We start from the raw sequence: 13,593 nt of genomic DNA, 5'->3' as shown, positions 1-13,593 counted from the left end.
GATGCGTTCAAAATTGGTCTGATACTTCATGCCAGACTTTAGAGAAAAGAAGCGTTCTGCTAAGTGTTGAGGCGTCTTCTGTGTTTCACAAGAGGACACGTTTCTTCTGTAAGATTTTTTTGATTATATGGGGAAGGGTGCAGATAAATTGAGCCATCCACTGGATCGATTATGACTCACAGAAAGAGGTATTTATTTCCACATGCTAACCTAACAGAAAGTCAGCTCCCGTTCATGCATTATACATAAAACGATCAGACTGCTGGTGTCTGATACCCCAGTGCAGCCTGTAGAAGGTGGCAGTCCCGACACGTATTATAGTAGCAGGTGTCATTCGCCAAGATCATTGTGTAGAAGATATTAGTTTTGTCTGCTGCTGGTGTCAGCCCCGTCATACATATAGATGGGCAGGTGGCATAAGGCATTGCAAAATCAGCTCTTCAACAAACTACAGACCGGATACACATATATATTGTTAAGAGTCATGTTCTCCCAAGCAACCTCTTCAAAGTGTCAGCTCTTTAAGCTTTGCTATGAAATTAACAAAAATCTTGTTTCACCACATCAAACTGTACAAGGTGCTCGTCACTGCACACGCATGCTTTAGAGATGGGAGGGCAATGGTCTCCAAGACTCCCTTGTGTACACAGATGTCACAGGAGATAGAAATGCACTGTCTCCCAGAGCACTAATCCCATCAAAATAGGTTGTTATACTGGAGTGGCAGGTCAATGGTCTTTTCTGTAGACAAAGCACAAGGGGAGATGGGAGGTAAGAGCGGACTAACTACACATTTGCACAAGGGATCCTGAGGCTGGTAACGTCCACGTAGAAGTAAAGTGTAAGATCATGCACTATTAACTGGTGTGCTATATGGAAAGGAGGCTGAAAAAACAATATAAGGTCTTTAAGGGGGTAAGATGTCAGAATTGATAATCGGGCAAGAGAGAATTCTCCCTGTAAGCATATTATAGAGAGGTGTGAGGCAAGTTGAATCAAGGGGCATTTTATAGTGATCTTGGATAAAGACAAATCTCACCTGGCTTGCCAAATGTACTTAAGCAAGCTCATTACATGGGTAGGGAGGAGGACGCACTCGAGGAGGTGTGGTGCAGAGAGGCTGGAGGAAAGGTGCAGTTCACAGACATGTTAAAGTGACCATAGGACAGGCAGGAAAATATCCACTGAAGTGTGAGAGCTACCACAGGGCAGCTGAAGTGCTGTAGAGAGGTAGGAAAGACGTTGCACCACTATTCACACAAAAAGAGGGAGTGTAGGCAGATACACATCTCTTGGTACTTTGAAAAGGCAGAGTACCTCTGCAGACACACTCCAGGTCGTACCCTCACATGTGCACTGAAGAGAAAACATACCCTCAGGTGCTCTCTAGAAAGTTTGGACAGCAAACACAGACCCCTAGAAGAGTGGCAGGAGAAGGGCTATCTACACAGGTTTGCTGTACTGAGGCATGATACTGGTGAGCTATAGCTGAGTAATGGGGTGGAAGCACAAGAGTAAAGGGGGTGGATGTCAAGAAAGCCCTCAAGAAGCATCACAGATTGATTTGACTAACACATACCTTCACACGCAAACTACAGGAGAGTAAGGCAACCCAGAATGCATTCTGTATGGGAACTCCGCAGGACATGGTGCACTGGACAGAGTTGTGGGGTAGATGGATAGCTCTATGGAGGGGTTGGTACTAGAAGAATTTCAGCAAGCACATTCGAGATTAGCAGGAGGGAAGACTTGCCCACATGGGTACACAATAGATTGATAGGACTAAGCCACTGCCACCTGCAAACTGTAGAGAAGCAGTACGAAAGAGCCTCTATGTCTAGCAAACAACAGATTGGCTGAAAGGCAAACGCACTAGAGAGTGGAAACAGGACATTTGCACTACTCAGGAATAGAAGGGTGGAGAGGTCTGGTAAAAAAACATGGGATGAAGGGGTAAGACAAGGGCCTCCAGCGGAAGGAAGCAATAGCCACATAGGAATACTAAAGTGCTGAGGTCAGGGACACTCAAGGAATGGAGTTGCTCATAAGTTATACAGGGATAGGAGGATAGAGCATCCCACAGGGCAGTGCTTAATTTGTGTCTGTGGCTACAAGTAGTGATCGCCGAACCCATTTTTGGGGACCAGGACTTATTTTTCATTGTAAAACTTTGACCAAGGGCAAGAGAGAAAAAGAGAAGTACAAGACAGAAAATGAAGGAAGAGAAAGACATGAAAACATAATCAGTAACAGGCGAATTAAGAGAGACAATAAAGAACTTGCATGAGTGAGATAGCAGGAAATATATGGAGTGGGAAAAAAGAGACATTAGTTGGAATCAAGAGCTTACAATGTTGATACATTGCAACCCCGACATTGGGCAGAAGACTCATAAGAAATCTTTGGGCTTGTGTGCCATTATGTATTTTTTTTTATTAATTACTGCCTACAGTAGAGACAGAGTACAGCAGGGGGACAAGGAGTATATGATATGAATGGCTAAGAGTGCAAAAGGTACTAGCAGGTGTATACTAGCGTGATGAGAGACAAAAGGCTTGCCAGGTTCAGAGATGCAGAAGGAAATATTGCCGACAGACAAAACATAAAACATGGAAGGGTGACCCCTATCAGGCACGATATGCAGGGCCAACACTGAACGTTATAGGTACCAGTCTATAATCTAGAAAGGAGAAAGACAGACATTGTGTGCCACAGTAGGGTGCAAAAAAGGGCCTCTCCCCAAGTTGAATCGAGGAGAAGTACTCCAAAAGTACTATAGTAGAAACACCTTCACATGAATAAAGAAGCTAAAAGATATAACGAAAGCAAGCTACAAGGTAGGAGATTTTGGACATTCTAGAAAGTGACGCATGTGCACCCGTCAGGGAGGCTATAGAGGGGCTGGAACGTATGGGCACACTGAAGCCAAAAAAAGGGTAGGCAGGTCGACGGGTCTCGGGCACAACAAAATACGAGAAGCGCTTCTCACGGTTATGCTTTTAAGACTGTAAATGACATGTTACAGTGGACACAAGTAGCAATCCTTAGAACCAAGTGCGGACGTACTCACAATGCACACCGAAGAGGTATATATAATGCATCCTGGCAGGTGTGAAATAGATAGGCAGGAAAATACTGGCATTCCAACATGTATTTGTAGAGAGAAAGCTACGATGAGTACTGCGTAGGGCACGTTACACAGAGTTTGGTGTCCGAAGAGGTTCTCCAGAGAAGTAGAAGGCAAAGACACACTGTTAGACATGTTATAGAATAGCAGATCATGATTGGCGGGGCAGAGCAGCATAGGGGGTAATTAGGTAAAGGCATCAAGTAGGTGAGCTACAGAGGGTTAGGATGAGATTAGTGCCAAAGGTTGAGAAGGAGGGCTGTACGTTTGTGGGAGGACCTTGAACCCCATTAGGCTTACTATAATAGAGCAGGAAAGACGCACCCAGTTCAAATGGGAGATAGTTTGTCATCGAAATAAACTCAACTTTTTATTTTATAACATTACATAAAAGCGCCCAAATTGATCAGAGAAATGGGTTGGGTTTGTTTACATCTCTGGCATGCAGTTCCATCTCTGGCATAGTTCCAACATGTTGGAACTATCCCACCTGCACAAGCTACAGAAGTTAGGAAAAAAGAACTGGCACCCCTCAAAGCATATTTGGAGATGCTACCTATTGTGACTGGCTGTAGCAAGTTTGGAATGACGTGTTATGGCCAAGAATAAAGACCTACCCTATAGTGATATATATGTATAGGCAGGTTAAATTCTACTAAGGTCGCCTGACCCACTGAGGCGTAGCGAGCTCTCAGGACGTGAATTTGTTGAATCGGGAATGAGATGAGGGGTGTCCTGGAGGGCGTGCTTTAGATGGTTATAGGGCTCTGGGAGGCATGCATGTGTGGTATGGAGGTGTAGCAGGGCAAGGGCACTATGGGGGAGTTAGCAAGTAGGCATACTTGCAGGCGTTACAGAAATAGGGGACAGCACAGCAAACCGGAAATCACACTATGAAGTGTAGGAGGCCTTGGGCAGGCTATAGAGGGGTAGGAAGGCAGACTCACCGCTGCATGGCCTGCTGATCGCAGAGGGCTGCCGTAGGAGTCATTACTCACTTGCTCGGCCAGAAGCTGCCGGCTCTGGCTCGCGTTGTTCCGCAGCAGCAGGAAGGCCTCGGTGAGGCGGCGGGTTGCCATGTTAAAGGATGGAGGAAAGGGGGCAACCCGCCCGAGGGACGGGGCCACCCACGGGTGCTTATCCCGTTACTATGGAAGGGCTGAGGGCCGGCATCCCAGACCTGCTTCCTGCAGAGACTGACGAATTCCGCGGTACGCGCCGCAGAAACCAGTCCTGCAGCAATACTGAGCCAGAGGTTTGGAGAGCTGTCAGGCTTAGGGACATAGAGGAAGGACTAGACATAACGCCGCCGGCTTTAGAGAGATAACTGGGCGGCCATCTTGAAACGATGACTTCTGCTACATACCTTTCAGAGTTCTTCAGAGTTTTGCACGTTTTCTACTAGTTCCCGGTCTTAGGCATCTGCTAACGGTATATATATATGTAAATTTCCTCGGAAAAGTTGCACTATACCGCCCAAAAGCTAGGAAAAATACACATTGATGCAACATACTGAAACGTAACATGAATTGCTTTAAATTATTTTCTGTGATGAAATGTGCACTTCGTAAGGTGAGAGGCAGGAATTTCTACGAATGTGTTAAGTTTGCGAAGGGAGTTGGTATTTCTTATCTTAATATTTATGAAATCTGTTAATTTCAAGATGTCCGTCGTGTGACGTTTGTCGGCTGGAAGTCCAGGAAGTGGCCATATTGACACACTAACACTAATATAGTTTGACAAGATGTTAGGCAAAGCTTACGTTCTCTATACTGTAGGTGCTTGTGTCTGACCCTGGTGAAACACCGGACACAAGGAATTGAAACAGGAATCAGAATGTGCCTGTGTGGTACTGCTATATTTTTAAAGCTCTGGTTGTATTCTCGTAATTCAGTTATGTTGTATAGTGCCGAAGCAGCCCTAAGTTTCCTATGTCCATGCACGATGTGCTGCTCCACTCCAGGTTATTTTCTGCTTTATGGGAATTGTAGTCTTGGTCATTCCATTATGAAACAGACCTACAAGTACCAGCATTAAAAAACAAAAAAACCATGGACCGTATCAGCATACTGCATGCCATGAGCCGGAGAAACTTGGCAGGTATGCCTGAAGCTGCAATGCTGCTGTGATTAAGAGTATACTGGCAGCTAATGTAATACTTAGGAGCTTTAAATAGTGCTTACTACCCCTTACGAGGATTTGAAGCACTTTACAGATGGATACCACTTTACTCCATGAGGCCCATAGTTAGTTTATTATTATTATTATTATTATTAATGGAGTTTTGTTAAGCGCATACTACCCGGAGGCCTCGTAGCGCTACATTGTTTGAGTCATTGAGTTTATGCTGCTAGTTGTGTTGCATTTAGTTGAACGGTATGCAACATTACCTCCTCGTCCGTCTTTCTGGAAGCAGTCCTTACGCATGTGATACTTTCCCTAGCTGAAACCCCAAAAGTTCCCCAAATATGACCCTCGTTACCTATAAGCCACCACAAAAGGGAGGAACTAACAAATCACTTCCTGTTTTTTTTCTTTCTGAGACGGACCTTAGTCTGATGCTCCTTTGGGGCTTATGGTGAGTGTATATGTTGTCTACATTTTGTTGGTTTGGCGTTTTTCGGCATTTCTTTGTTAATTTTTTCTGTTTGCCCCTTTGCTCCGCTTTAGCGAGCAGGGTTTTGTTTGGTCCATGCTCATGCTTCTGCGCAACATGTTTAGCCTCCCTGGGGTTTTTGGCTTTAGAGGGGCTGACGGTGACAACGCGCTCCTGTGCACACTGGGTTCTGTGTCCCTGGCCTGGGTTGCTCTGCTTTAGTGCATGGGGCACTCAGGCATTTGATTTCTTTGTCCATTAGCTTTAGTATGCTGTAATGAAGATCTGTTTTGCATCAGCATCCTTGGTGCTTCACTTTTGTGTGTTTTTCAGCCTTCGTGTCTGGATATAGTTACCGGTTTGCTTGAGTATTTTCTTATGCATAAAGACTGCATCCAGGAAGACATACGAGGAGGTAATGCCCCGGTTACTTACTGGTAATCTTTATTTTTTTTAGAAATATTTTTATTAATTTTCTTCTTACAGTGTAAAGCAAACCATAAACAATCAAGGTATGCAGTAAATTCTGTCATTTGAGCTAGATACATTGCATCGCCACTAGTCCTTTCTAGTACATCAACAGTTACGACCATGCATTCCATGCGATACCAGATCCCGCCTCCCTCTGTGTGTTAGGTGTGTCTCAGCCCCTCAGGTCCTCTTGTTCTTTGGTGAGAGCAGCCTCACTACTCTGTCTCATCCTTGCGATGCGTTTACGGCTGTCGGGGGTCCTGACCTATCCCCCCATCCATACCATAGTAAGCCCTCCATTTCCCCCATACTTTCTTGAATTTTTTGGGGCATCCCCTAGCTCTATACGTGACCCTCTCAGCTGCCATGTATAGGTCCATCCCTGATCTCTATTCCCCCATCTGTGGTTCCTGTGCAGATCCCCATTTCCTGGCAATATCTCGTTTAGTGATAACTAGAGCCAAGGTGGCAAATATAAGGTGGGGACGACTCAAGTCCACATCCCCGGATATACCCAAGAGGACACATTTTTGGTCTAGCGGTATTTACTCATTCAGTACCTTCCCCAACTCCGCCGTCACCATTTGCCAATATTTCTGTATAACAGGACAGCCCCATAGTGTGTGATAATAGTCCCCTGTTCCATGACCACACCGTAGGCAATATGGGTCACTCGCTCTACCCATCTTATGTAGCCTGGCTCTATCATAATAGGTCCTATGTAGTATTTTATATTGTATGAGTCGCAGTCTGGACTTGATTGCCACTTCCCGAGGGTGCATAAGGGCCGATTCCCAGTCCGTGGTGTCGAAGGTCCCAACATTACTCTCCCATGTCTCTCTCAATTTTACTAAGTGGTACAGGGAGCTTTTTTCCTCTGCTGCATCCGTCGCAGACAATCGGAACCCTTGTATGCCCGGGTGCAGCCTCACCACACATGCTATCACTTCTATCGTTAGAGCAAATAGGAGCGGGGAGAGGGGACAACCCTGCCGGGTGCCCCTCTGGATTGTGAACTCTCGGGACAGTCGACCGTTTATTCTCACTCGCGCCATCAGCGCCGTATACAGCAGGCGCACCCAGCTTCGGTATCGTGGTCCAAATCTGAGTCTGACTAGTGTCGCTTCAAGGAAGGGCCAGTGGACTGCATTGAACGCCTTTTCGGCATCTAGGGAGAGAAGGAGATGCGGTGACGTGCGGGATAGTGTCTCCATCATCCAGTTGTGGGTTCTACGTAGGTTCAGCCGGGTCACCCTGCGGGGAATGAAGCCCGTTTGGTCTTTGTCTACTAAGCCGGTGATGACTAGCCTCATGCGCAGGGCTAAGACGGTTGCCAGGATTTTAGCCTCTATGTTCAGGAGCGAGATGGGGCGATACGAGGCACACGTCCACTGGCGACTTCCCTGCTTTGTGTATAGGCACTGTTGGACCTGGGGTAGCCTGGCCTAGGGCAAGACTAACATACAGAGGCTCTGTGTGAAGGTTGCAGTCCACCCAAAAGTAAAGCTACGCAATAGCACACAAAAAGAAAACACTACACCAAAAATTGTGGGAAAATACGTACTATTTTATAAAAATAATATCTTCTTTGTGGTCAAAATTTTCAGTTTATGACATTTCAAATTATCGACATTTCAGCAATTAAATCTCTTCAACTCTAACAATTTATCAAATCAATTCCCAATAACAGTTCATACAGTTTTCTAGAGATCAGGTAAACCCACTCTTCAAAGTTGACCAGTAATACAGTTCACTTTACAAAAATATGAAAATTACACTTCCAATTAGTTAGTCAAACTCAAGGTTGAGCATTAATTAACCACCTCAACAGATTCTAGACTCAGCTTCAATAGGGTATTACACGATGCCCATTACTGGACACTCACAGCACCAACCACCCTCAGGGTTAACTCTGGCAGATGAATTCCTCAGGCTTATAACTGTCCCTCCTCTCACAGGGAGGTTGCACCCACTCTGGCAAGAACTCTCCACTTTCCCCTTCCTAGTTAGCTGTTCCCCTTCCCTTCGGATGACACTCCTTACTTGCAGCAGATTTAACTGCGTGGTCCAGGGGAAGAACCTGCTTTTCAAATCAGGGGAGACTCAGTACTGCAGACACCCGGCAGCCACTTGGTAGACTTTCCTCTCTTCTCCCGCTCGCGCTATTTTTACTGCTAGCGCTCAAGCGGGGAGAGAGTTTAGAACAGCTGTCTGGCGTCTTGGCTCCTCACACTCGCCTTTCCGTTGAGCGCTTGAGGCGCACCGGGGATTCGGCGTTGCTGCAGCGGCCAGGGGAAGCTTCCGACGCCTCCTCACACGATCCTCGAGGTGCGCGCTGGTCTCCCGGGCATGCGCGTAGCTCACCGTCGTCTCCGCCTCCTCACAAGTCGCGCTACTCCCTGGAGCCTGCGCAACCACAGCCGGAAACTGCACCTCCACAGACGCTGCACTTCTGGGCCTGCTTCCGCAGCGGTGTTCTCGCGGGGGACATGCGCGGAAGCGCTTACTTCGTCAATTTCCGCGGCCGGTGCCCCCGGGGTCCCACAGCCGATTGAAGCAGCGCCGCTGCTCCTCTCCAGTTACTTCCCTCGCCGGCTTCACAGGAAGGATCTTACTGATCGGGCACTCGCTCCTCCAGGCGTTTCAGGCTCCGCAGTTCCCCAACCACCTCAAGGCGCTTCAAGGGGGTCCACGACTGGCTCGACACCCTGGTAGGTGCAGCGCTGGGCAGGGCATATAAGGCTGAGCTTCAGAACACAGGTCCTGTCAGTTTTTACAGGAATGCTGATCCAGAAGGGTCTTTCTTCTCACGTAGCTTGTTTTCTTGGCCAATAATTGATGTCTTGAGAGAGGGATCGGTCAAGGGCTAAAGGGGGAACAATCCTCTGAAGTAACTGTCAGCCTCAATGACAAACTAGCTGCTCTCAGTGTGTCCACCTCCTCTCACCACTGCCTCACTCCTCTACTCTGGGGTCAACACAAAATGGCTGCTGGTCACTGGCCTTATATAGGTTGGCCTGAGACCTGCAGAAGTCTCCAGTAGGTTCTAGAAAGTTCCTTAATGCTATCCTATGGACCTATCCTCCAGTAGTGTCCGTTATGACAGTTGGTGGACACCATTTTAGGTCCCTGGAGATCCCTAAGGTTTCAAGGGGGGTGACTAGGCCTCACAAGTGATGAGGGAAAAATGGCGTCATCGCCAAGGAACACCTAGCCCCCTGACAGCATAAAAAAACCTCCTGATGGACACATGTAAAAATAAAAATAGAAAGTCTGGGAGGCTAAGGGGGACAAAAATAAATCATGATGGTTAGAGTCTTCCCAGAAGCAGACAGGTCTAACAGGCACAATGACGGCTCTGCGCAGGTCGGGCGGGAGAATCTCCTCCTCTATCGCGCCTTTAAACATGGATAAGAGATGGGGTGCCAGCAGGTCCAATCCCTTCTTAAAAAACTCTGCCGGCAAACCATTTGGTCCCGGTGTTTTACCGGGCCGGAGCCTGACAATAGCCTGACGGATTTCTTCGAGCGTAGGGTCTGTATCCAAGCTATCCCTGTCTTCCTCTGACAGGTGAGGCAGTTCCACCGCCTCCAGGTAGTCCAATATGGCCGGGGTCTCCCGCAGGTCCCGGGCCTCGTAGAACTTGCTATAGTAGGCGGCAAATGTTTCCGCTATCCCCTCATCCTGGTGTACCTTCATGCCCGCCTCATCTAGTATTTCCTCGATCCAGCAAGCTTCCATTTCCCTACAGCTCAGCCACGCCAGCAGCTTCCCTGACTTGTCACTGACATCATATAACCTGTGAAGCGTAGCCAACCTTTGTGTCTTCGCTTCTTGCGTCACTAAGTCCCTGTATTTAAGCTGTGCGTCTTTCAATTGACGTCTGCGATGGTCATCATTTCGGGTCAGGCATTGCTTTTCCAGGGTCAGGATCTGGGCTTCGCATTCTACCAGCTCCTCACTCTCCTTCCTTTTGCCCCACGATACCCTGCTCTGCGCCCGGTCTCTCAAGACCGTCTTATATGCCTCCCACACAGTTACCCCGGACTGGACCGTGCCTACATTTTCTGCAAAATAGACTTTCGTGTCTGCCCGGAGTCCACACAGTAGCTCCCTATTCTGTAACTCCCAGGCTGAGAGGCGCCACTCCCCTTTGGGTCTACATTTTTCCTTTCCGATGGTGGCCTCAAGTGGTGAGTGGTCTGATGAACCACGAGCTCGATATTCTGCCCCTTGATTTGTCCCTTCATACCTTGCGTTACAAAAATGTAATCTAACCTCGAATATACTTTATGTGCCCCTGAGTAGTATGAAAAACAGGAGTCTTGTGGGTGGATTGTCCTCCAGACATCAAGAAGACCCAGGGATTTAGTGAAGTGCGCTAAACGCGTCTCCGCCTCTGGCCGTAGAAGGTTCCCGGACCTGTCCAAAGCCGGGATCATGACATCATTAAAATCCCCCCGATCACCAGTAGAGCATTCGGGGTGTCTAGCAGTATATCAGTGACTCCCGCCAAGGTTCTGGCATGCAATTGGGGTAGGGCATACACCGATATAATCGTGAATTCAGTCCTTCCCCAACGTCCGTTGACACCCACATATGTGCCCTGTTCATCTGTCCATGTGCGTTGTACCTTAAAGGGAGGGTCCTTTTTATTAGAATAGCCACCCCTCGGGACCCTGTCGTGTATCCCGCGTGTGCCAGTACAGTGTAGGGTTTCCTACCCAGGAAGTTGCATCTACTCCCCCGTAGGTGGGTCTCCTGGAGGAGCACTATGTCAGGGTGCGCGATTTATATACGCCTGTACTAAGCTTCTTTTAATCCTGTCACCCAGGCCATTTACATTCCACGTGTAAACCGAGTAAGGGGTTTCCGAGTTCTGTGTATTAAGTGACACTGGCAGGGCCATTCACGTTCTGGCAATCTATTATGAACCTTCTCATGGCAATCCATGTATCTGTTATGTTATGTTATGTTATTTTTATTTGTACCGCGCACAGCTGCCCCAGCAAAGGGGCGTCCTGGCGCTTTGAGAAGGTAAACACAACACAGCATTAAAAGCGGGCAGAAAGGAGAAGAGACACAACAGATGAGCTAAACAAATAAAAAGGTCTTGATAGCCCGTCTAAACTGAAGGAGCTCATCGATGGCCCGGATTTGTGGAGGAAGAGAATTCCACCAGCTTGCTGCCAGGACTCGAAAGGAGCGGCCACCAATTCTGCTCAACTTAAAACACAGGACCACTGCTAAGTTCTGGCCTAGCGATCTAAGAGTGCGAGAGGGGACATAGGGGATCAGCAGTTTCTCCAAGATTTGTGGGGAAGTACCCTTGAGGATTTTAAATGCAAGGCAGAGAACCTTGAATCTAATCCTCTGCTGCACAGGGAGCCAGTGGAGAGAGCGCAGGGCATTGGACACCGAGCACCGCCTAGGCAGACCTGTCACCAGTCGGGCCGCAGCGTTTTGAACCCGCTGGAGCCGCAGAAATTCTGACTGGTTAACCCCCCCCAGTAGGGAGCTGGCATAGTCCAGCCTGGACAGCACTGATGCTTGGACCACCAGCTGTCTTGTGGGTGCATCAAAGAATTTGAGGATGGGTCGAAGTCCTCTGATGATGCCATAGCAAGAAGCCGCCACCTTCTTGGTATGACAGATGAAACTCAGAGAAGGATCAAGCCACACCCCCAAGTTTTTTATCCCTGCCGCTGGGAGGGGAGTCACACCCAACTCCGAAGGCCACCATTTGTCACCCCACAAAGCCACCTGTTTACCAACCACCATAATCTCCGCCTTCTTGGTGTTTAACTGGAGACAGTTGGAGTTCATCCAGTTAGCCACTTCTCGCAGACCATCACAGAACCTGGGAGCCTCCAGGTCTGAGTCCCCACTCAGTGTAACCCCCAGCTGCGTGTCATCTGCGTAAGAGACCATGGTCAGGCCCTACCGCTTGACGACCGCAGCCAACGGTCTCACATACAGAATGAAAAGGGTGGGACTCAGTAATGACCCCTGTGGGACTCCCTGGTCTAACGGGTAGGATGACGACTTACCGGGCGGGATCGCCACCTGGAATGACCTATCCGTAAGGAAGGATCGAAACCAGTGCAAGGCGGAGCCAGAAACACCCACCTCCTCAAGACGCCGAATCAGAATCCCGTGCGAGACCGTGTCGAAGGCGGCACTGAGATCTAATAACAATAGTGCCGCCGTCCGACCGGAATCCAGCACGGAACGCAGATGCTCGACCATCGAGAGAAGAGCTGTCTCCATGCTGTGACCCGCACGGAACCCGTTCTGGGTAGGGTCGAGAATGTTAAGCCTACCAAGATGGTCTGTAAGAGTGGCATTCACATGGGCCTCCGCTATTTTCGTGGCCCAAGGGAGAAGGGAGATAGGGCGGTGGCTTTCAGGTTTAAGGGGGTCAAGGGTCGCCTTCTTCAGAATTGGCGTGACTACTGCCTGCTTCCATCTGACGGGAACCACTCCAGAAGAGCGGGACAGGTTGATCAAGGACAGCACCGGGGTGCGGCAAACCGGGGCCAGGGTCTTGAGTTGGGCCGGTTTCAGCGGGTCTGCCGGAGATCCAGACTTGATTTTGGCGCTGAGAGAGTCAAACACCTCCAAAGATAAGGGGGGTAAGATAGAAAGACATTCCCCCTCATCTAAGGTGCGACCAACCTGCTCTAGCATCAGGGAACCCGTTGGAAAAGTGCGATAGATGGCTTGCACTTTTTCATGGAAGAAAGAGGCCAAACCCTCACAATGTGAGTCCGAGCATATTTCCACTGCAGTTGCTCTCTTCGCCATCAGGTCCTTTAATACTTTAAAAATAAGTTTCGATGGATTGGCAGAATTCTGAAACTGTTGAGCATAAAAGGAAGCGCGAGTTTGACACACTGCCCTGTGGTAGATCTTGACCTTGGCCAGATAACATATCTTCAGATCTGGGTCGTACGACTTCCTCCATAATCTTTCGGCCTGTCTACAGGCCCTCTTAAGAGATGCCAAGGAAGTGTCATACCAAGGACTCGGCTCCTTCCGATGACACTTGGACCAACAAATAGGAATCAGAGAATCGAGGGCACCAGATATCCACTCACAGAAGGAGTCGTATCCACAATCGACCTCGGTGAATGGACCTAAAGGAACCTCCTTGAGCAGATGGTAAAAATCCTCCAGTCTTAATTTGTTCCAGTGTCGTTTAAGAACAAGTCTATCCAGAGATAGAAAAGGAGAGTCAGACAAAGAGCATGCCGTTTTCACCAGCATGTGGTCTGTCCAGACCAACTGGGAGGAACCAAGAACTCTGAATCCTTCTAGATTTGTGAAGAACGGGTCAAGAGTATGACCACCTCTGTGTGTGGGGAAAGTAATCATCTGCGAGAGCTGTAGAGCCTCA

The 13,593-nt window shown here is 48.4% G+C and overlaps 1 protein-coding gene across 2 annotated transcripts in view; it reads right to left on the bottom strand.

Annotated features, from left to right (window-relative positions):
* STX16 (syntaxin 16) overlaps window positions 1-4,397 on the bottom strand; it is a 91,137-nt gene extending 86,740 nt beyond the window's left edge. The window contains exon 1 of one of the 2 annotated variants that reach the window (XM_086932632.1): window positions 4,075-4,397. In XM_086932632.1, the coding sequence (XP_086788758.1) occupies window positions 4,075-4,206 (132 nt within the window). In that variant the 5' untranslated portion in view covers window positions 4,207-4,397. The remainder of the gene's footprint in view (window positions 1-4,074) is intronic. The other variant, XM_086932633.1, reaches the window with a different exon arrangement.
* Between the last annotated feature and the right edge of the window lie 9,196 nt (window positions 4,398-13,593).

The sequence above is a fragment of the Lissotriton vulgaris genome, chromosome 7 (genome assembly GCF_964263255.1).
Source record: "Lissotriton vulgaris chromosome 7, aLisVul1.2, whole genome shotgun sequence".
In the NCBI taxonomy this organism is placed as follows: domain Eukaryota; kingdom Metazoa; phylum Chordata; class Amphibia; order Caudata; family Salamandridae; genus Lissotriton; species Lissotriton vulgaris.
Note: the sequence above shows the minus strand (reverse complement) of the source record. Positions and strands in the feature narration are given on the sequence as shown.